Source organism: Erpetoichthys calabaricus, chromosome 15 (assembly GCF_900747795.2).
Source record: "Erpetoichthys calabaricus chromosome 15, fErpCal1.3, whole genome shotgun sequence".
In the NCBI taxonomy this organism is placed as follows: Eukaryota; Metazoa; Chordata; class Cladistia; order Polypteriformes; family Polypteridae; genus Erpetoichthys; species Erpetoichthys calabaricus.
In genome coordinates, this window is record NC_041408.2 from 24,590,291 (window position 1) to 24,615,574 (window position 25,284).

General features: G+C 38.9%; 1 protein-coding gene across 2 annotated transcripts in view; it reads left to right on the top strand.

Annotated features, from left to right (window-relative positions):
- Nucleotides 1–15,743, top strand: part of btbd3b (BTB (POZ) domain containing 3b) — a 61,182-nt gene extending 45,439 nt beyond the window's left edge. For both annotated transcript variants that reach the window (XM_028820443.2, XM_028820442.2), the window contains one exon: nucleotides 13,115–15,743. In XM_028820443.2, the coding sequence (XP_028676276.1) occupies nucleotides 13,115–14,147 (1,033 nt within the window). In that variant the 3' untranslated portion in view covers nucleotides 14,148–15,743. The remainder of the gene's footprint in view (nucleotides 1–13,114) is intronic.
- Nucleotides 15,744–25,284: the final 9,541 nt, after the last annotated feature.

The window sequence follows — 25,284 nt, forward strand, 5'->3', positions numbered from 1 at the left end:
CATTAACCCATGTTTTACATTTATACATTTCTGTTTTCAATAATTTAAAAAACAATTGGATTTTTTAAAGTCAGAAAGTATATACTAAAAACAAACAAAATACTGGAACAAACCTCTTCAGAAAACATTGATATGCAATACACACAAATGTTTTCAGTTTCTATTTAATTGCTGTTTAAAGAGAACAAAAGCCAAAAGTTTGCCAGAGATGTGTGCAGAACCTGTGGCAGCACAGATTAGTCTGCAGTCTTAATACAGTCACTGTTACTTTTATGGTCTGTGTCTTGCCTTAAAAATGAACTGCATTTACTGTAGTGAAGCTTTTATGATATCATTCTTCTTTTGGTTAAAATGACCCCCACTTTGTGATCAAACCTGTACCTGCTTCTCTTGTGTCATGAACAAAGTGCCATACTTGTTGATGTTTCTTATGTGCTGTTGGTATACCATCATTTCACTTAGTATTTGCTTTATATATTCTAAATGATACAATGCATTGTAGGAACTGGCATTCTCAAATGTTCATAAACAATATTAAATCCATGCCATATTATTTTCGTGCTGATCTGCTTGCTGTGCCTTAATTATGCAGACAGTTTGACAGCTGAAACGTTTTTACCTTGAGGGTAAACTTGTAATGGTCATGTATTTTCTTTTTGCTTTGGTAGTCAAATAGTTGAAACACATACAATAACAAGGAAGAAGCCAATAGTATTAACTAAATATGAAGAAATGGAGCAAAATAATGGGTGGCTTACTGGTGCAGTTGTTTGTTCTTCTGTGTCACAGAACCCAGAAACTTGGTCCAGTCACTGTGTAGAGTTTGTATATTTTACTTGCGTGTTTGTGGATTTTCAGCAAGTAACCCCATTCCCTTCCACCTCCCAAAAATATGTGGTTGGTTAAGTGGTGACACTGAATTGACTCAATGTCAGTACATCTTAATGTACCCTGCAATTAAATGTTTCTGTCTATGCTTGATACCTACCTCCGCTGAACATTAATCATCTTGTTTACATTTACACTTTAAATTTAATTGCTTATCAGTCATTTTATATTTCTTTGCTTGTCAGACACTTTTATCCAAAGCAGCTTACAAAGGAGGTCATGATAATCGAGAAAAGATTTACAAAGAAATTCACCAAACAAGAGTCTTCAAACACTACTCAAACACAGTGATGGAGACAGCAGTTCTGTTGTAGGTGTGTTGTAGGTGGGCAGCTCATTACACCAGCCAGACATGAGAAGAGTCTGGCTTGAGATTTGATACCCGACATAGGTTTGTATCTCCTGAGTGATGGAAAGTAGCATAGGACCTCAGAAGTGTCTGTATATAAGAGCAGACCCACTGACTACTCTGTAGGCAAGCATCAGGGATTTGAACTGCAATTCTGCAGAAAAACTTCCTCCCAGAACGGACAATTTATTTAAATCCCACTTTTGGCTTTATCCAACCAATCTTGGAGGCACACCTCCTTTACATGGTGTCAACCAATCTGACAGTGAACTCCAGATTCCAGACTGTGGCAGGTACAACTATAGACAAATTGTGTTAGGCAAAGAATTTCATTGTAATACAGCAATATTTGGGGAGTCGTGTGTGGGGTGTGTTTTTTTTTTTTTTGCTTTATACCACCATTCCTTTTATTAACTTCCTGCCACTTGAACTCTCCCCTGATAGACCAGTCCTGGCCTCTTAAAGGTATAGACTGTCATTTCACAAGTTTGTACAAGTACTGAAAATGTGAACCTGCAGTGAACCTGCATTAATCATGCATTACACAGATTTCAATCATCTCGTCATTCCTGACATAACTGACTCTGTAGTTATGTGTAAGTGTCCTTTCTATTAGTGGACCTACCTTGAATGCTTAGCTCTTGCAGCCAGTCAGTTAAGCATGTGCCAAGTCATGTATGATGACCAAACTCCACCAAAGGCACATTTCAATTGCAGTGCTTGGTCTTTATTGCATGTACTTGACGTTTTTCTTTATATTTTTTTATTTACTGTGGTTTTATTGAGTTTGTGTCAGAGATTGTGTGGCAGTGTCTTATTAATCCTGACAAGTAACTTGCAATCTATCATGTTTAATTCACTACCTGCTAGAATGAAATGGAGATAAAAGTGGAAAAAACTGAAGAGATTGGTGACATCAGACAAATGTAATGGAGAGTGCTGATAGTTGCAGACTTTCATGTTCATTCCCTTTAGTAGTGGTGTATCCTAGAACTGCTGCATTGTGCTAATTAAACTGAATTTTTTTCCAGCTTACTGAGAATCAAACCCTGTAGCCACAACTGACTTGTGTGAAGTGTAGACTGATGCTTCTTTACTACAATGCAATGTTTGAGTACATTGGATAATGGCTTGCTTTTTGAACTCATGGGACAGAGCTAAAGCTCAGATTGAGTCCATTGTATTTTCTGTTATATTGTAGGCAGACCTGATCATATGTATGTATATTTTTTAACTCGGATCATGGCTCTGTTTCATAGTTTTCGTAAAGGGCTAAATATAGTAAAATTTGCATGTCTGCAGTACATGAAGCTTACTTAGTGAGAATATAGAACAATATAGTTTAACAATATAAATGTACTTGCTACCAGCATACAACCACTGTGATACTTGGCAGATGTAGCCTAGTACTAATGTTGATTACATCCTTTTCTGTATGAACATCACTTTGGGGTCTAAATTGGCCTTGGACAGATTACTGCCTGCCCGTATAATGTCCATAATTATACATCTGCCAACATAATATAAACTACTGTTGTATTTGATATCTCCAGCTAAATTAAAAAAAAAAAAAAAGACTCTCACACGCATTTCTGATCCTTCCATCTACTCCAGTCCTCCAATGCCAATGGCGGTGGAGTTGTATTCAACAGTACTTTGAATATTTCATCTTGGTTATAGTTAGAGAATAGGTAATTCACAAATGCCATTGTGTGCTCCTTTCTTGCAGACTCATACTGTATGTGTGAATGATCTGTCATACTCTAATCTCAGCTGGGGTCCTGCAATCTCCTCTCGTGTCTGTTTTCACAAAATATTTTCATTTTATAATATGATCAAAGCAGTACTGAGGAAGTCCTAGCTTGGACCAACTGGAGCAAAACTCTGATTTTAACTTAACAAAGTGTATTTTTAACACCAGGTAATCATGTTATCATTGTGTGTTTTGTTTAAACATCTGACATGTTTTGATGTTAGCAGACACTCTGTCCCAAATCTTTTGGCTATAAAACTTTACTTGAGTGCTGATTTACCTTTAGCTCTGCAGCATTCTCTATTTAGAACTGCTTTCTTAGAATATGAAGTTGGAGCAATCAATCTGCTCAGTCATGTCTGAGCCTGGGCCTCTCATTTCTTGTATTTAATATCATGTATTTTTAAAGGAATATTCTATGATTACAGCACTGATGCTTACTGTAGAGTGCTGAGTTTCAGCTCAATTGTACATTTGCTTTACTGTATTTTGTTTGATGTCAAAACATTTGCAAGCTCAATCTAGAATATTTTTTTTTCTGTGGTTGATCTGTACATCTCATATTTTGGCCTTACTAGGTTTGTAGAGTGATATTTTATGAAAGATACCACATATATTGTTGATTTCAATAAAACAAACCCTCTTGCCATCAACTCTGGGTATATTTATCTTGCTGTGTAGTAGTTGTTCAAGTAATTATTCATGCCAGTATTGTTCTTAAATAGAATAATAGAAACTAGTTAAATCACTTTTTCACTTTGTTGGATGTGCTCTTGCCAGCATACATTATCCTGTCCATGTGCCTGAGAGATCCCACCAAACCATAGTAGGCTTTTCATTTTGTATGCTGTCATGGGGGATCAAGAGTGCTTAGTCTTTTTCCCCCTCCCTTAACAATTCATGAATTTACATTATTTTCGATGGGAACTGAGTGGGCCATGCTGTGTAGGTGGAATTTGTTGTCGTACAGATACTAAGCTTTCTGTAGTCAGCTGGCAGAACAGATTCTTTATTTTCTTTAAAAAAAAAAAAAAAAAAAAATAGAGGGCAAACTTTGTATAATGAATTTAGTTTTGTCCATTAGCTATTGGCTTATGTTAAGGAACTTGAATTTCTCACCGAGGCCATTTCTGCCTCCACTGCTGTATTCTTGTTAAATCTTCTTTGGGTTCTTCCTCCGTGATAACATAATTTTAGACAGTGGGTCTCTAATTTGTTCAAGGTTCAAAAACTAGGATCAGAACTGCAACCAATTCTATAAATTGCATTTGAAATATTGATGGTGAAATTAATGAGAGATACACTTTTCAGCTTTCAAGGAGTTTATCTTTTTTAAAGATGTATAGAAAATAGTAGGCAACAATTAATATACTATTTCATGTCTCGTTTTTGCTGAAGTACTGTTGAGATTTTTATCTGCAGTTACTTATGGTAAAGATGAATTTGGACACCATAAGTAAAGTAGTAGCATAGTTTTTGTGGATATTGTTGAGGCCTGAGATAACCAAGCTGAATCATAGTCCTGTTCCTAGGATTATTTTTTAATGTTTCCAACAGTTAAAATGCGAAGTCTAAACTAAAATATATCTAGAACAGAGCTCACTTTTGTCTAACATTTAGACAGAACCTATTTTTTTGGACTTGTATATGCACTTTACATTCATTGCACATACTAAATAAAAAGATATTCTCATGTTTCCTTCTTTTGAATATGCTTATTTTTTTCATTTTCCAAACCCCTGACAAGTACTGTCACAGAGCTGTATAAGATCACTGAATTTAGTACTTTTTATTTATTTTTCTGAAGAATGTTTGTGAAACACTTTTGTAATAAGATTAAGGTAGAGTCCCCAGTCATTAAAAATGTGCTTTGGATCTATTTAACTAGTATGTCCTTTTAATGTACTGTTAGTGTACATTTAAATTTATGCAGGATTCCAAAATATTATGTGCTGTTTTATTGCATACTTATTTTTTTATTCATTGTATATGTAAAGTGTTGTGCTTTTTGATTATTAAGCGTGGGCCTGTGAAGGATCATATTCAAATATTGTTTAGAGCATCTGATCCATTCCTGCACAATATCAAACCCTGCAACTACCCCGCGCATTAAGAAAAGCATAGATCATTAATCCTGTTACAGTTACAGGTGAAGAGTAAATGGTAAATTAACCAATAGTATAACCCAACTAGCCGTCAGTCCGCGGCTCCGCCCGCATAGTAGTGAAACAGGAAGAACTTTAAAAATCAATAAACAAAAAGGTATCGCTAGTTAAGCGGAGGGGAGGTACACTTCAAAATGTAGAGGTAGACCGACTTCCCACTCCTGACGTCACTCTTCCCCCTGCCCTCTGCCTGCAGCCTCTATCTTGGATTAGCACAAATATATTGCGAACCTGCAAGTGAACTATGATTCTTAGCACGATGAGACAAGTCGTAAAATCAGCCGAAATGTTCAAGCAAATTCTAGAAAAAAACCCAACCTAAATCCATTACGTAGTTCTCTCATTCGCTAGCTAAGCGGATGTAAGGTATAATAATAATAATGAATTTTATTTATCTGTAGACGCCTTTCTAAACACTAAAGGACACCGAACAATAGATAAAAGACAGATTATAAACAAAACTAAAATACAAAAATTAAAATCAGACAGAGCAATTGTAATCAAAGAGAAAAAGCAGTTTTAAGTTTAGACTTGAAAAGTGAAAATGATTCAATATTTCTAAGCTCAGATGGTAGTGAGTTCCAGAGCTGGGGGAGCAGAGCAACTGCTCTGTTACACCTGAAGTAACAGCGGTGGGTTGGGATGTGAAAGTTTTAAGCTGAACAAACTGAGTCTGGCCTGAGAGGTAGGATCTGAACAAATCTAGTGGAGTGTGGGTAATGCCCATCGAAGATAACCTATTGAGAAGAGTAGTGTGACAAATAGTGTCAAAGGCTGCACTTAGATCAAGGAGGATGAGAATAGTAATTAAACCAGAATCAGCTGCAATAAGGAGGTCATTAGTAATTTTTATAAGTGCCGTTTCAGTACTGTGGAGGGGGCGAAAACCAGACTGTTCATACAGATTATTTTGAGATAAATGAGAATGAAGTTAAATAGCCACTATTTTTTTGCAGGAATTTTGGAAATGAAGGGTATTTTAGAAATAAAATGAAAATTACTGAAATTAGTCGGATCTGCGCCAGGTTTTTTAAGTATTGGGGTTATTGCATTAGTTTTAAAAGAATGAAGGAACAGTACCAGCAGTGAGAGAAGAGTGGATTATAGCAGAAATAAGAGGGACCAGAGAGGGGAGGCAGGCTTTGACCAGAACTGTAGGGAGGGGGTCCAGTTGATAGGTGGATGGCTTAGACTTACAGACAAGATCTGAGATTTCTGAGAAAGTAGGAAGCTGAAAAGAGGAAAATGAGTGAGTTGGTGGGTGAAATTCAAATGAAGTACTGGAGGAATCCGTACCGAGAGACTGATGAATCTTCTGGATTTTTTCATTAAAAAAGGACATAAGGGAATTGCAAAAATCAGTTGAGTAAAGGTGAGAAGGTAAAGAATCTGGGGGTTGTGTGATATTATTAAGCAGTGAAAACAATGACTTGGTGTTGCCTTCAGTGGAAGAAATAATGTGAGTATAATAGTTAGATTTAGTTTGGGCAATACAGTCCTTGTAATAAAGTATATGGTTTTTGTACATCTCTTTGTGAACAAAGAGTCCAGTTTTTTTATACAACCGTTCAGCTTTTGAAAGCCAAAGGCTGGCAACTTGAAGTTCAGGCATGAGCCAGGGAGCAGAAAAGGAGAAAGAAACAGATCTAGTTTTTAATGAAGTGACAGAGTTAAGTATACCATTAAGTCCAGACATGAGACGAGAAAGCTTAGTATTGGAAAGTGCAAGTTTAACATTGAATGAAATAAGAAAATGATCAGTTATGGGGAGTTCATCTGCAGTACAATCAAGCGGGGTAACTCCAGAACATGAACAGAACAGAATGAGTGGGAACATCAGTATGCTGCTGGAATCCAAAACTCTAAAGGCAGGATGTAAAGTCTCTAGTAATAGGGACATTGATATTATCCATATGTATATTGAAATCCCCCAGAAGTATTATGTTTGATGAAGCAGTAGATAAGTATGTAAGAAAAACAGCAAAGTCGTTCAGAAAGTCTTCATTAGATTTAGGGGGCCGGTAAACATTTACAATAATAGTAGGAATAGGTCCAGTTAATTGACACACAAGAGATTCAAAAGAACTGAAGGCAGGACTTTCCACTTCTCATGATACTGATACATTAACGCGAGACCTACTCCCTGGCCAGAGCCACAGGGTTGAGAGATGTAAACAAACCCCGGGGGAGTGGATTCGTTAAGTTGGGAAAAGTCATGAGGTTGTTGCCATGTCTCGGTTAGACAGAAAAAGTGAAACTTACGATCAGTGAGGAGATCATGGATGAGAGGCCCCTTGCTCATAAGTGAGCGGAAGTTCAGCAGACCGAAGTTGACAACGGCGTTATCGCATTTAGCAACTGTGTTAGCTAACCGGGCTAGGGTGTGGTCAGCTACTTTGCCTAAATTACGTGGAAGACGTCGAGAACTGGACCAGATGGAGTTTATTATTTTTGAACTGTCAGCTTGGATACTCCGGCGGGACCCGCGGTGGATGAATCTTCGATGGGGGAGGAATACAATATCTGGGCGGAGATACAGCCCAGTCAGCAGAGGCTCGGATAGGTGGAAGCGCAGTCGGAGGAGCTCGGCAGCTGAGTACTGAAGCAGGCCTGTTGCAGGAAGAATAGCGAGTGACAGGACGGACCAAACAAACACGAACCAAATAAATATCCTACCGGTCCACATGTTAAGCGAAGACGCAGACAACTCAGATGTCCAGTGAACAAAGCAAAGTAAGTTTCAAAGCGGGGATAGGCTGAAAAATAGTTCATACACAGCCAAATCAGCAGTCGAGCTAGAAATCAGTCTAGCTTTAAATGATTGAAAAATAAAACTCAACGAATAAATCTGCCAAAAATGAAAATAAACAGTTGCTTAGTCCATTAGATTGTAAGTTAATCGTAAAAAAAAGTTAAAGATAAAAAGTTACTGACGAGCACTAGCGACCAGTCACACCAGTGTTCACTCAACCGGAAGTCAAGAGTCAGTATGCCCCGCGGCTGTCGCTTGAGTGAGGAGGGTCCCCTCCCCTCAGCCCCCTGTGTCTCTCTTGGATTCTCTCAAATACATTGGTACCACAAGCTAACTATGATACTTAGCGCAATGAGAGAAGTCACAAAATCAACCGGAATGTTCATGCAAATTATAGAAAAAACCCCAATCTGCTTGGGTCCTCGACAATGAGGATTCTGTGACCCGGATCACCCTTGGTTAAGCACTGCACATGGCTCTGGTGCCTGGTGCTCCCTCACAATGCAGGTAATGTGCCTCTTTTGAGACTCCATGAGCAACCATTCATTCGACACAAAGTCAAACCAGCGGTACCCAAGAATTTTCTGAAGAGACAGTACCCAGAGAGAAAAGATGTAACATGCGCCTACTCAGGTGGGTCGCCTCAAATTGGGACTGAGTTCTGCAGTGCAGCGGGTGACGCCTCATCACTGCACCAGTTCTGATCCCCAACCAGCCTGACCCCATCCCCTTCATAATGCAAGCAGCCTTCGTATGTGTGGCTGCAGCTGAGATACTCCTGCATTTTTGGAGCTGCATGTATTTTTCACAGTGGTTGGAGTGCTAATCCTGCCACCAACCCACAAGTTTTCCCTGTAAGTTGAAGGACTGATTGCAGGGCTGGATGCAGTTTAATATCCTACCAAGTTAGCAAATATCAGGTAGTGATGGGCACGCTGAGAGTCACCTTAAAAGATGGGAAATGTATGTATGTATTTATACATAGTAGATATATGTGTATATATATATATGTATATGTGTATATATATATATATATAGTGTATAGTGTATATATGTTTATGTATATATAGTATCTCTCTCTCATAAAATATATATATATAATCCTACGTCTGTATGTCTGCTTTTCATGAGAGAACTACTTAATGGATTTAGATCTGGGTTTTTTTTCTATAATTTGCTTGAACATTCCGGTTGATTTTTGCAACTTCTGTCATTGCGCTAAGTATAATAGTTCACTTGCAGGAGGTGGAAGTATGTATGTACAGTATGTATGTATGGTATAGATGGATGGCAAAGTTAACTGACTCAACAACAACAAATACGATTTCCCATTTAGCTAAAATTTGGCTGGATTGGACATCTAGGGCTGTAGACATAAATTAAGGTAGGACATTACAATTTATCAATATTTAGGGGTAAAAAGCTCCCCACAATAGAAATACTAAATTCATTGAAATTTTAAAAATGCCTTTACGGATTTGATTGAAATTCATTGATGTTGTTATCTATCTATCTATCTAGAATAAAGAGAATTAGCAGACATGTATTGTTTTATTTGTTGATATTTGTCATTAATAATTCTCTAGAGAGTGGGACATTTTAATGCACAGTGTTGCCATTTAGCCACAGTGCTAACAGCTATCACACAGAGAAATGGGGAGTGCCAGTTTATGCAAATGAAAGCTGCTTATAGAAGCAATTTGGGATAACAATTTCATTGTCTCACTGGATTACAGAGTTTATCTTGGAGTATGTCTTTTTGTCTCATTTTAGGTATGTTACATTTATAAAACACACATCCTTCCTGTTTATTTTAATCTGGACACTTTTCTCAAAATTATGCTGCCAAAACTGTACTTGCTGCAAACTCCCACACAAAATGTAACATATTCCAAAGGAAGCTCAGCTGCTTTGTTTATGATTACTTACTATGATATTGAATTCGACATTATCAAGAAGCGAGATTCAGACTTCTGAACAGTAGTTGCATGATACACTTGAATAAGCGTGTAGTTCATTTTACTGTGTCCGCAATATGTGACAATAAATCTGTAATTAAAGGATTACATTTTTTAATCCATGCATAGCCAAGTGTTTTTGAAAAAGACAACACTGTTGTCCACCTGGTTATTATCATTAAGTTTGCAGTATCAATCAATGTTAAATGTTAAGTTAAAAATCGGGAGTGGTCTCCCCTAGACTTTCTCATACGAGGATGGATATTTAAGGAGTAAACCGCAGAACAATGATTATCTTTTTATATTGTGTACGTACATTAAAGAACCATCATCAAGAAGTCAAATTAACACTTAACCTGCCACCAATGTTCCCTCTAAGCAGTAGCATATAGTGAGCAAAAAACGTTGTTTATGAGCGACATTTTGTTTAAGCCAAAAATTTATGAGCACCAACTCCGACGGTCGGAGTGAGCGATCGTGCGATAAGTATGAGCGACGCTGTCGGAATGAGCGATCGTGTGGGAAGTATGAGCGACGCTCTGAATTCGTGTGAGCGATCACTCACGCGCTCAGCTTAGAGGGAACATTGCCTGCCACATACTTGGGGTAATGCACCCCTGGATGCCAGATACTTTTTCGCTGTACTTTTTAAGTAAATGTCACAATTCAAAAAGAAAAAGTAAAATTTTAATGGAATGCACTTTTTTTCATGCAAAGAGCATCACAATTACTGCAACACTGATCATTTTACACACTAGCAGTGAACTATAAAAACTATTAAAAAAAACTACTGGAACAATATGTACAAGGTTCAACTGACGCCTTTGATGAAATTCAGTAAATCACTGAGCCAACTGCGCTTGAACAGGCTGCACGCAAGTACACAGAGGTAAATGCTGATGCTTGCAGGCTAGTCTAGTGGCTGAATCCTAGGGACAGTGATGTTGCAGGGGGTGGCAGTGGTCATGAGCTGGCTGCTCAACAAATGTACGGCACTGACTGATCAGCTCCAGCATGCTGGCAAATTGCACTGGGAAGCGACTATAGCCGGTTGCGGCGTTCAATGAATGTACGTCGCCAGATATACTCTGCTCCGGCATGCTGGCAAATTGCGTTGGGAACTGACTATAGCCGGTTCCAGAGGTTTAAGGATTAATAATATATTGAATAATTATTATAAAAGTAACGTTGAATAAATCAAACTCTACAGCTGCATGAATAAAAAGTAAAGTACCACTTTACTGGTTAACAGAAATAGCCCAAAGGTTGATAGAAATTATGTTTTGTACCTAATGCTTGTAAGTAAAAACATACTCAAGTTATTGTGTTTACATACACCCACAGACACACTGACACTCAGGGAGGTCTAAAACATCGAGATTCATCAAAATCTCGAAATGGAATTTATGGTGGATTCCAGTACTTTCTCATATATGAAGTATTAGTAAAGTATTGGAATCCACCAAAAATTCCATTTCAAGATTTTGATGAATCTCGACATTGAATCTTTGGACAATTATAATACTTTCCCTATAGTTCGTATACGAGAAAGTAAAAAAGCAAAGAGTAAATAAGAGAAGAAAAAAAAAATACATGACAGGCAAATGAAGTGATGGAGCAAAGCCACATCTTAACAGAATGAAGTACAACTTTTTTCTATAGCTGGCAGAGATACTGTTTTTCAAAATGTGATAAGCAGTTTTGAGTGAATAAATGTAATTAGTAACATTTTTTTTAAAGATATTTATTCAAACTTACTGTAACCTGAGGCAGTACTGATTTTAGGCTTTGATGCTAATGGAGAGTCACTTTTTAGTAGTTTTTACCTTTGAATGAATCAAATTTAAATTACCTTTGTATCATTACTGAATATCCTAATTTGTTGATGTCCTTTAATATAGAGCTTTGCTATAATTTCTTTCACCACCACCAAGTAGCATATTCAGTAGCAAGCAGCTTAAGTGAACTAATACTTATCTTGGTTAAAAAACGAAAATAAAGTAGCAAATATTTTATACAGAAAAATATGTACTTAGTACTTTTGATACATCCGATTAACCAATGGCGCTATACTTACACCCTTTGACACAGCTAGTTTTACATAATTTACACCTCAAATAACATTTTTCAGTAAGGTCCTTTTTGGTTCCCTTACCCTTTCTTGGTGCTGTATTACTAGTAATAGAGCACAGTGCTGAAATTATTCCCCCAGCCCCCATCTCACCCTTTTTTTTCTGCTAATAAGCTTCATAAAAAAACCTGCCATGCTTTATGTGATGGGTCATGAATGTGTTTCTGCTGAAAGTGAAGATTTAAAGTATGTTCTGTATCTTTTTTGTAGATTTGCAGGCAAGCAAAATAACTAGTCTTGATAACTGTGTGTGTCCCTGTTACAGCTGACATTCAACCAAAAGAGTACTAGATAATTGAAAATCCTCAAGTACCTCAGGCTCTGCTCACCATGCTAAAATTTCCTAACAAGATTACCATCTTATTCTAAAATGTACCAAATTCAGAACTTGAGTCTTGGTACTCTGCAGTCTGTTAAATAATCTGAATAACATCTCAAGCTGTGAAGAGCTCAGCTACCTTTGGATCACAGTGCTATACAGGGTGATGCTTAAAATCAAGTGTATGGGCCTACAATGTGTTTTTATTCAAGTGAATAGGTCTCTGTCTTCATGACACAAGTGACATGGGTTGTTTGTCCAAATGCTGCGGTGTTATCCAAGAAAGTACATCAAAAAGTATATGCTGTACAATCCATCATAAAGGGCAGGACAAGCAAAGCAAGGATGTCCATTAGCCATCAGCACCCAGTACATTGCTGAAAAACATCAGCATGAGGGTTCACATGTCTACAGTCATAAGAGCAACAAAGAATCTCAAGGTGCTGAAGCAGACTGTTCTTACCTCGAGAAGTGAGCAGCAGAGATACAGCTGACCATTGAATTAAAGCCTAAAAAAAGTTTTCATTGTATGTCCTGTTTTCTCACAACAGTTGTCATTTATATTGTCTGATTGTGAATATAATAAATATATGCAGATATAGTGAATTAAATACAGATTCTGACTAGATCCCTACAACCCAGTAAATTCAAACATTGCATAAACAAAGCACAGCAAAATTTAATTTCTTGACTTTTTTTTTTTTTTTTTTTAACTCTTATTTACATTTGAATCATGAGTTTGCTTGTTTGCATGTTTACTTGAATTGTGTACAATAAAGGTTTTTTTTTTCTTTTGCAGGTACATATATTGTGATGAAATTGACCTTGGTGCCGACACAGTTTTAGCCACTCTGTATGCTGCTAAGAAGTACATTGTTCCCCATCTTGCTCGAGCCTGTGTCAACTTCCTTGAAACCAGCCTGAGTGCCAAGAATGCCTGTGTGCTACTGTCCCAGAGCTGCCTGTTTGAGGAGCCAGACTTAACTCAACGATGTTGGGAAGTGATCGATGCTCAAGCTGAGCTGGCATTGAAATCTGAAGGTTTTTGTGATATTGATTTTCAGACGCTGGAGAGTATTCTTCGCAGAGAAACTCTCAACGCCAAAGAGATTGTTGTATTTGAATCTGCTCTCAGTTGGGCTGAGGCCGAGTGCCAGAGGCAAGATTTGACTGTCACTATTGACAACAAGAGGAAGGTCTTGGAAAAAGCAGTTTACTTAATACGCATCCCTACCATGGCGCTGGATGACTTTGCTAATGGTGCTGCTCAGTCTGGAGTACTAACCCTCAGTGAAACCAATGACATCTTCCTTTGGTACACAGCAGCTAAAAAACCAGAACTGCAGTTTGTGTGCAAGCCCCGGAAGGGCTTGGTCCCTCAGCGATGCCATCGCTTCCAGTCATGTGCATATAGAAGCAACCAGTGGCGTTACCGGGGTCGATGTGACAGCATCCAGTTTGCAGTGGACAAACGGGTTTTTATTGCAGGCTTTGGTCTATATGGCTCCAGCTGTGGCTCTACAGAGTATAGTGCAAAGATTGAGCTCAAAAGACAAGGTGTCATTCTTGGTCAGAACCTGAGCAAGTACTTTTCTGATGGCTCTAGCAACACTTTCCCTGTCTGGTTTGAATATCCAGTGCAGATCGAGCCTGATACTTTTTATACTGCTAGTGTAGTTCTTGATGGAAATGAACTTAGCTATTTTGGACAGGAAGGAATGACAGAAGTACAGTGTGGTAAAGTGACTTTCCAGTTTCAGTGTTCATCTGACAGCACTAATGGGACAGGGGTACAAGGTGGGCAGATCCCAGAACTTATTTTCTATGCTTAAATGTTGTCTAGGCTACCCCAGAATGCTTTTATCTTAAGACTTTTGAGTTCTGTTTTTCACATAATTGCATATCATGCTAACTTTGTCAGTGCTTTATTTTAACAGTGTCAGTTTTTCTTTTCTTTTCATTCTATTATTTTTTTAATGTTATACTTTCTACTTGTAGTAACTGAATTTTCACCAATCGCAGGCTTTGGAAATTCATGGGGTTTTCTGAAGAAAGTTGATGCTGTGCATCATTAATGAAAATGGCTAAACAAAAATAAAAAGTTAGTAGTGCTATAAAGGGTCTGATGCTGCCCTTAGTTACATACTGTCTGCAAGCAAAGTGGATTTCTGTACTAAAACATGCAACTTCAGCATTTAAATGCAAGTTGGTCAATTATTCTCCGCTTCGTGTTACAAAAAAAGAGCCTCAGGGGCAGTTTCATACTTGCTATAAAAACCATATTTTGTTTTTTGCATAAATTGTATGCTGCATTTATGTGTAATGTTATATTTTTTTAACTAAAGTACAAAAGGAGATTTGACAGCACTGAATGAGGTCACCAACTTAAGATAAAGGTTTAAGGGCATGCAGTAGATATTTATTTATGTTGCCAACAGTATTGGGCAACTTGTAGCAGATTTTCTTTTTCCTCACTGAGAACCATGCACCAGAAGTATAACAAAGCAAAGCACCTTTTTTATTTTAGTTTTAATTTACTGTAAACTACTTGTACTATATAACTAAGTGTGAATACAATATAGATGAACAACTGAGCAAAGGAGCAGAGTCGATTTAAGGGACTATATGACAGTTTTAAATCACTTAAATTTACACCTCAGACAGAATTTTTTTGACTTTTTTTTTTTTCTTTTTCTTTTTTGTTAAATGACTTGTGGACAACATTACCTTTTGCTCTCCTTCCAAATTTTAACAAAACTGTATATTCATAGACTTTAAGGAAGTTTCAATTTCTGTCGGGATCAGGTAACAGCAGTAAGTGGGGCCATTTGTGCCCATTTCTGTTGTGTTTTTTCCTCTGTACTGTATATGATATCATTTTTTTATTTTTTTTTATTTTAAGGATTGCCTTTTTGTTTTGGAAACCAAGTTTTAAAGATTCATTAATAAAAGGTATTTGTTTAAAGTGTATTTGATCTGCAGATACAGAGGCTATTTCTTTGGACCGTTCCATATGCCAGTAATAACACTCGTTCACACTTTAGTGTATTGCTGGTTTTGGGTTTCTTTTAGCTTTATGATTTGCTCTGTATTTACCTGTCAATTTGATCATAATCATTAGAAGTTTAGTTAAAAAAATGTATTTTAACACACTCTACACTAATTTTGCTTTTGCATTTACTCAATTGTAAGGTGAGGTGGCAACTGACTTCTTTGGCTCAGCCTCCACTGATGGAAAACATGTCTATTTTGCTTATTAAAGTACCTCGCAGTGAATGTTTCTGTACTGTACGTTTTGATGTGACAGTGCTGATAGACACATGAATGTGTATGATAGCATCAGATACAAGTTACTCCGTATTATGTAAAAAGTGGTGGTAAAATTTTTATGTTGAGCATTGCTCTCTGAATAAAGGAAATATGCACAATTGGCAGTCTGCTCTGATTATCACTTTGCAGTTTTTGCAATTTCCAAGAATTGAGTGCCGTACAGTATGTTTCACAGACACTTGGGATGGTTGTTCAGAATTCTGCCAGCAGGCAAACCATCTTGATAGACAACTTTCTGTGGGTTTTTGTTTTGCTGAATTTATTTTTTCATGTCTTCAGTCAAATGCTTCGTCTGTAGGTCTTTTTATCTTTTTTTGACAAGTTCGCCTTTCAATTTTCTCTGTCTGTTTCTTCTTTTCTAAGGCCAAAAAAAATCTGTTTCAAATAATTTGCACAAAATTTCACATTCTGGAAGAAGAGATAACTGCTGAATGTCAAGAAGGCCAAGGTTATGTCAGCTGAATTTCAAACAAGTGAGCATAGTATTGAAGAAGTACAATTGTTAAACTGTTACTTGGCTAGGTTAAGAGAGCCATTTGGATGACAACTGCATTTCATTAATAAGGTTAATTTTTTGTGGATGGGTGATATTGCTTTAACAGCAGAAGACTGGATAGTGTTTTTTTTTTTATTATATCAGAGTTAAAACTGAAATGTCCAGGGATATGGGTGATGATGGAGACGAAATGAGAAACAGATCACTTAATTTTAGATCATGCTGTATCCAGTTCCACTTTCAGATGTCTGCGTTTACAATATGGGACAAGAAGCTACTCATACTTGAAAAATGTGAACAGAAGGCAAAGATGGATGTCCTTATATAAGCAGTAGAAGTGAAACTCCATAAATGAAAATATATTTGAATTTGCGTGGGGGGGGGAACTGGTAAGATACTCTCCTTCAAGTCACTAAGAAAGCAAATACTGTAGATAATGCCTGAAACCATGATAGTATCGATCTCCATTTGAGCTTCCACTTGCTAGTGTGTGGCGGCATGTGTCTGCTAGGAATGCAGTCCTTTCAGATGTGATGCATCATACTTTCCTCCAGATTAAGTGAAAAAGCGAGTTTCAAAATTGCTCACTTGTGTTAAAGACAAGTAACTGAGGTGGTTACTCTACTTGTATCATGTTTCTGGTGTATTGGCAGGTTGTTGGATAGGTTAATACTGTATTGATGATAAATTGTTGTTAAGATGCACCTGTGTTAGGGTGTGGTGTTGATCTGCCTATACAGTGCATCCGGAAAGTATTCACAGCGCATCACTTTTTCCACATTTTGTTATGTTACTGCCTTATTCTAAAATGGATTAAATTCATTTTTTCCTCAGAATTCTACACAACACCCCATAATGACAAATTGAAAAAAGTTTACTTGAGGTTTTTGCAAATTTATTAAAAATAAAAAAAACTGAGAAATCCCATGTACATAAGTATTCACAGACTTTGCTCAATACTTTGAGGCTGTAATTGCTGCCAAAGGTGCATCGACAAGTCTTTTTGAATATGATGCCACAAGCTTGGCACACCTATCCTTGGCCAGTTTCGCCCATTCCTCTTTGCAGCACCTCTCAAGCTCCATCAGGTTGGATGGGAAGCGTCGGTGCACAGCCATTTTAAGATCTCTCCAGAGATATTCAATCGGATTCAAGTCTGGACTCTGACTGGGCCACTCAAGGACATTCACAGAGTTGTCCTGAAGCCACTTCTTTGATATCTTGGCTGTGTGCTTAGGGTCGTTGTCCTGCTGAAAGATGAACCGTCGCCCCAGTCTGAGGTCAAGAGTACTCTGGAGCAGGTTTTCATCAAGGATGTCTCTGTACATTGCTGCAGTCATCCTTCCCTTTATCCTGACTAGTCTCCCAGTCCCTGCCGCTGAAAAAAATCCCCACAGCATGATGCTACCACCATCATGCTTCACTGTAGGGATGGTATTGGCCTGGTGATGAGTGGTGCCTGGTTTCCTCCAAATGTGACGCCTGGCATTCACACCAAAGAGTTCAATCTTTGTCTCATCAGACCAGAGAATTTTGTTTCTCATGATCTGAGAGTCCTTCAGGTGCCTTTTGGCAAACTCCAGGCGGGTTGCCATGTGCCTTTTACTAAGGAGTGGCTACCGTCTGGCCACTCTACCATACAGGCCTGATTGGTGGATTGCTGCAGAGATGGTTGTCCTTCTGGAAGGTTCTCCTGTCTCCACAGAGGACCTCTGGAGCTCTGACAGAGTGGCCATCGGGTTCTTGGTCACCTCCCTGACTAAGGCCCTTATCCCTCGATCGCTCAGTTTAGATGGCCGGTCAGCTCCAGGAAGAGTCCTGGTGGTTTCGAACTTCTTCGACTTACGGATGATGGAGGCCACTGTGCTCATTGGGACCTTCAAAGCAGCAGAAATGTTTCTGTAACCTTCCCCAGATTTGTGCCTCGAGACAATCCTGTCTCGGAGGTCTACAGACAGTTCCTTTGATTTCATGCTTGGTTTGTGCTCTGACATGAACTGTCAACTGTGGGACCTTATATAGACAGGTGTGTGCCTTTCCAAATCATGTACAATCAACTGAATTTACCACAGGTGGACTCCAATGAAGCTGCAGAAACATCTCAAGGATGATCATGGGAAACAGGATGCACCTGAGCTCAATTTTGAGCTTCATGGCAAAGGCTGTGAATACTTATGTACATGTGCTGTGTCAATTTGTTTATTTTTAATAAATTTGCAAAAACCTCAAGTAAACTTTTTTCACGTTATCATTATGGAGAGTTGTATGTAGAATTCGGAGGAAAAAAATGAATTTAATCCATTTTGGAATAAGGCTGTAACATAACAACATGTGGAAAAAGTGATGCGCTGTGAATACTTTCCGGATGCACTGTATTTGGAGAGCTATTATGTGCCAGACCAGTGCTTCACAAACCCTTGTGAGCAGTGTGTTATTTGGCATGATGTGTCATTTGCCTCAAAGATCTTGATTTTTGTCATCAGTTTGGATCTAAAAGACCTGGGATTTAAAGTATCAAGTTATATTTTCTGTGTTCTACAGTTTTCCATTAGACTATAGTGGTAGAACCTTGGTAGATTTTAGTAAAGCTTCAACCAGAGAAGTGGCTGAGTGGGTGTACATAAGCTGCTCTTTTGTATAGATTTACTGAACTGCCTTTTGCAGTGATTTGTCCTGTTAACAAATTGACAGAATTTCTCCCTCTGTTCCTGCCAGGACTGCTATAAGTTTGGTTGATGTTTGATTGTCATCCCAGATTATTCTGTATGTAAATAGCCCATGTCTGTCTTTAATCTAGGTAACCCTATTTTTACTTCAAGATGTTGGGATGGAAGGCAGAGCCTGTATCATGTACTAAAGCACTGTTCCAAATAAAAGTAGTGAGTGTTGCTCATGATGAAAATTTATAGTAGCTTTTAATTCTTTTTTACGTTGATTTCCTTACTACTTTTGTGTGTCAGTGTCTAGAGTTATTTTTTACGAAGGGTGAACGATTTGTATTTTTGTATAATTTGCAGCTTTGCTAGAACCAAGTCACTCTTCCTTTATTGACCACATGGAAATCACTGCCTTTACTTTGCAATTCATAACTTGGACAAATGTTTTCCTATTATTATTCTGCAGGAGTTTGGTGCATTTATTAAGAAGCAATGGCAAGCCTAACACAAACTTCATTGTCTTCATAATGATACATTTTATTTGCAGCTCTCAAAGAGAATTGTGCCGATGCATCCATATTGAAGTATATAAAAATTGAAGCTTCCTGTGAGATCAGGGTATTGGCCTTAAACAACATACTGTACAGTAATTTAGCTGTTGAGCTGACAAAATCGCTTACAGGTCCCAATGAGGTGTCAACTTGTTCTTACTCATCTAAGACTATGGGCACCTTCTGTCATCATTAATTACAGTTGGATTCATATGAGTGCTTATAGTGGCATCATAAGACTTGGACCTTGACTTAATGCCTTCTATGTTGCTGTAACCAGAATTGAAAATCAACTATTTGATCATTGTGTTTTGTGAACCTGTGTTAGCATACATGCAGCTCAGTTAAGGATGGCTCTTTCAGGCAGGGTTTTGATTGATTATAGCAGGCCTGACCCATCACTTGAGCGAGTAGAGCTGGTGCACAGTTAGGAAGAAATGATGGTATTTAGGTCTTAGAAGAGCACAGTCCTTATATAACAGAGGCTCAGATGTTAGTCACCGATACCTGGCAAGTTTAAGTTCATTGAATATTCAAAATGTGTGAGTATTTATAATGATGATGGACCTTCTAGAAGCCATGTATGCCTCCTCCTCTTCATTGAACTAGAAATATAATCAGCAGCATTCCCCACCGATTGGTGATTGTAGTGCTCCAATCGCTTCTTTTCGGCCTGGATATGTATGTACAGGGTAGGATTCAAAAGTAATGAGCCTCATTTTGTTCTGACGCGAACGTACCTCGCCGCGCGCCCCACTTGCCAGCGACGGCGACAGTGGGTGTTGGCTTCACAACGCAACGGAGCTCCTACCACTCCGAGCTTTCGGAGCGGTAGGATCGGCCTTGATGGGAACCCCTGTGCGGTAGTGCGTTACACAGCCATATGGAAAGTTCGTTGGAGCAACGGTACGCGTTGAAGACGAAGACCATGCTCATTGAAAAGAAGCGTCGCGCGCAAGCGAAGGGACATCAGGGACATCAAGGACAGCTGGAAGCTTCACCACGATAACACGCCCAGCCACACCACCTTCATCGTGAGCGCCTACCTGGCCCGGGTGAACATTCCGGTGGTCCCCCAGCCTCCCTACAGTCCGGACGTGTCACCTTCTGACTTCTTCTTGTTTCCGCGCTTAAAATCAGCGCTGAATGGAAAACGCTTCGACTCGATCGAGGACATCCAAGCAAATGTCAAGGCAGCCCTTGCAGCCATCCCGGAAACAGGCCTACGTGGATGCCTTCGAGTCATGGAAAAGCCGCCTGCAAAAGTGTATTGATGCAGGAGGTGCCTATTTTGAAGACTATTAATTAGTTGTACCGATTTGCTCAATAAATTAGTCTTTTTGAACAAAGGCTCATTACTTTTGAATCCTACCCTGTATAAATATGTAGTCTACATTGTATATTGGAAAGAAAAGTTGTATTTAAAAACAAGTTTAAATAATATATATTTGTTCCATATTTCTCCCTTCTTCTTTTTTCAGCTATGGTTATTGAAGAGGTGTATACATACAAGTATGTCCTGCATTTCTATAAAGAACACAATCCCAGGGAGCAAGCGCCCCCTGCTGGGAAACAGTTGCATCAGGTTGGTGTCTGAGATGCTGGTTAGGTTGTGATTCAGCTTTTAAGTTTTCTAATTATGTGTGACTGTCCTGTAATAGGCCTGTAAACCTGACCAGAACTAAGCATGTGTAGGAGTTCGGCTGATAAGTAGTTGTTTTGTTTGTTTGTTTTTTCTTTTTTCCTTAAATGCAGGTCTTTAAAGGTATTTGTGGCACTTCAACCTAACAAAACACTGTCAGTACCTGCAAGGATGTCCTACATTGTGAGTTACATCAAGACTCAAAACTTGAAGGTGGTACTGTGGGAGGAGACCTTTACTAAACTCTAGTGTTTAGTTTGGTTTTTTTTTTTCCCATCAGCAGATGTATAATACATCATATTTCCAGTAAAGATTAGGCTGTCTGATTCATGATGTGCTTTGAATAGCAGAGGTGTGAAGTGTATGACAAATGGCAAACTTATTTTTACTGATTTTTCTTTCTCACATACAGCCATTACAAGAAGCCCCCTGCTGAGGTAATCCAGTACACTACTTTCATATTGTGCCTGAATTAGTTTTTCAGCAATGCATATTTTATAAGATCTGCTTGTGCTATTCCAGTCAGTGTGGTCAAATTGCTGATAGGTTCATCATGTTTGCCCAAGGATTCAAGTTAAAATGCCACCGCTGCAACAGTGAACAATGCTGCTTGTGCTCTTGAAGCATAAAGGATTAGTCCTGAACCTGGGACTTCCATTTTATTTTTATTGCATCTTTTCATAGGAATTACACAAACGCAATGATGCCGATACTGTTATTTCCCTTCCACCCCCCCTCTCTTGTGCTTAAGGGGATTTGCAGTAGTGTCCCTTTTCATAAAATCAGTTTCTTTTGTACGCAAACACTAGCACAGTTAATTAGTTTGTCTTTTTAAATTTTTCTGATGACTTCAGGGAGTTTTAAAAGAGCCATTGTCTGTAGTAACAGTAGAATTATTTTTTAAGTGAGCTTTAAAATAAAAATTCTGCATACAGTTATTTTATGCTGCTGCTGCTGGCATTACAGCTTTCAAGGTTCTCTCTTTGATACCCTTTATGAGCCAAACACTGAGTGGAACTGGCCTGGAAGTCTGGCACCATTATGGACTTGTGCTGTGACATTAACGCTAGTCTCAAATCACTAAACCAAAGGGGCAGCGGTTATCTGCCTTTGATAAGAAATGACAGGATGTCCTAAGTGATGAGGTGGTCATCAAGGTTAAGTCTCACAACTCCTACTCTTGTTGCTTTAAATTGAAAGAACTTCCACCCCTTCCTGCTCATGACGGTTTCCACTGGACCTCCTTTCACACTCGTTAACCTGCACCACCTTTTCAGCTTGCATATAATGTGCGAGTCAGGCATTAAGAGGCTCAATTGGAAGCACAATGAACGTCATGACAGCACCCATGACCAACTGCCACACAAAATGGTAATGCAGTAATGATAGAATATTTCTAAGAAAATGAAAATTAATATTGATTAAAAAACAAAACATTTCAGACTGGTGTTTAATGCAGTTCCATCAATTTGTAGCAGTCTGGTGCCCCTAAGATTCACACCGTCAAAGAGATGGTGATTTATTTATTTCTTTAGTGGAGATTCCAGGGATGCTCCCAGCCTTGGCCCAACCTTCACGCACTCACAAACAGAAACGAAAAGCCACCGGTAATAAAACCGCAAATAAAGAATATTAATAATAAATGAAGACAACGATCCCACCCCAGTTCCCCTTACGGCGATGTACAATCAACACGATAATAAACCACAATAATAATCACACACAGTAAAGTCCATGAAAAAACGGCAACTGATGTAAAGATGAAGGTAAATAGTCCAGAGATCCACAGGTTGAGTGGGAATGTAAAGATCGTCCTACCGGTAGTTCCTGAAATGGTGAAGACGAGTGGACGGTTCAGGACCGCTCCTTTCTTCACAGGATGGCCATAAATCCACATCCAAGCCTCCCATAAGAGTCGGACAGTAGACAATCCAGACCTGGCCCCAGAAACGATCCAGGTCCAAATGAGAAGGCACAGGCATCGCAACGGAAAGTAGACAAGATAAGAACTTTAGACAACGAAACACAAAATACTTCTTCCTCATTTGGTAACACTAGCCCCCTTTTAAATATCACGCCGGCCTCTTTGTACCCAACAGCCCCTGCACCCTCTGCAGATGACCAATCAGAGCCACTGCAGGGACTGCTGGGAGTTGAAGTTTCAAGCTCCGCTACAAATGTAGTATTTCATCACCACCATGCTTTAGGTCTAAAGTCAATGCTTTAGACTTGTGGTCAGTATCTAACACATTGTGAATGGTTTGTTTGGAGTGTAACAGAATGTAAAACTTAATTGTTTTGAAATACCTGCACTGTATTAGAAAAAAAAAATTCAGTGCTGATTCCTCAGACACTGGTGACACAATTTCACAATTCTCGAGCACACTTTAATAAGAAGACAAATTATGATTAAGTAATACAATAATGAATAATGCAAGAATAAATTATGTTTCGTGTACTTTTGGCCACCCCTCTGTGTGTGTGTGTGTGTGTGTGTGTGTGTGTGTGTGTGTGTGTGTGTGTGTGTGTGTGTTTAAATATGTATAAAATGTTACCTCATGTAGTTTGTAGTGATGTCAAGTCAGGTTGGGGAGCATGGACTGGTACTATGTTTTGCTGCACCCACCACCTGACAAAACATCTCTGATCCTGTTTGGCAATCCCCCCCCCAACCACAAAAAAATAACCATCTATTTGCCACAGCCAGGTATTAGGTATTACGTGGGGGTCCCCATTGGCCTGGTCCAGCTGCTCAGGTCCTAAATAATGATCACCCTCTGGGAATCGTGCCACATGCCTGTAGTGGCATAACTGACGCTCCCCCAAAGTGCCTCATTCAGGATTCAGGAGCAACCACTCGTTCAACGCAAAGTCAAACCAGCGGTACCCTAGGATTCTCTGAAGAGACACAGTACCGTAGGAGTCCAGTCTTCATCTCAGGTCAGTGGATACTATCCATGTACAACCAGATAGCAAAACAGGAGGCAACAGGACACTGAAGACTTGGACCTTCATCATTTTGCAAAGATATCAGGAGTGCCACACACCCCTTTCCAGTGACCTCATGCCCCACCCAGTGCTCTCCCAATCTGTCTACTGACTTCATAGGAACAGTCACCAGAGATGAATGTTGCTGCCGAGGTAAGTAAACCTCTCAATGTGGTCGATATTCTCTCCACAGATAGACACACACTGCTGATGGCTGTGCCCAACAGGCCATTGAAGGCCTGGCTGCAGTCCTTGTAGTGATGGCCAAGAAAAAAAATGTTACTCTCATGTTTTCATGCAGAACACACATCACAAAGTTTCTGATCTGATTAGCGTCTGTGATGAGTAATGCTGGACCACAGCAAACAATACGAAACTGTCCATGAGCTAATCTCACATTATTTGTGTAGCACAATGAAACAGAAGGTCCGTTCACCCGTGCAGTTTCACAGGCTGCCGCTAAATAATTCCAAGGAACTCCAGTTGTGGACCACTGCTCTGAATATAAATGTAATGAGGTGCAGGTCTGTCAATTCAAATGTTTCCTCTGTATGCATTCCATTATTGTTCACAAAAGCTTTTTCCAGAGGTGATTTATGTAACATTTGAGAAATAATGCAAGTGTTTAGAACTGTGAGAATAGAAATAGACAACTTTACATGTGAATTATATGACACGAGTAGCGTGGATGTTTTTGATACTATTTGTTGTTGTCCAGCATTGGTCACCATAGACGCTCGTTATATTAGAAACTTTCACTATTCTGCATGAAAACTAAAAATTTTTCTTGTCCATCACTACAAACTAAAAGGAGTAAGTAACATATAGGAAAAAATATTCTTAGGTGGAGTATTCCTTTAAAAACAAACCTGGAGTCAGATTTATAAAACTTGTGTATGCAGAAAAAGAGGCCTGAAAATATGCATACACAACTTTCCATGCAAAAGTTGGGATATATAAATCTCTCTATTAGAATAAAAAAATCCTGGGATGAGACGTGACTTTTTCAGAGAGATACTTTCATGTCCTGCGAGACGAGACTCCATCGGGTTGGAGATGGCGCTTCTGTGAACAGCTGGCAGTCGCGGGGAGAGTTGCAGTTTGTCCGTGGTGCATGTGCGGGCCATTTCCATGCGGCATGTGTGTGTGGTGGCCTGAGGTGCCAGACCGCTCTCAAAATTATTTTTTCGATAGGATGCCATTGTGAGAATTGGTCCAAACACCATCAGACACACCAGTACAACTATAAAACACACTTTTATTCACCAAAAGTCCCAGCACACACTCAGTGCTTCCAGCACCAAA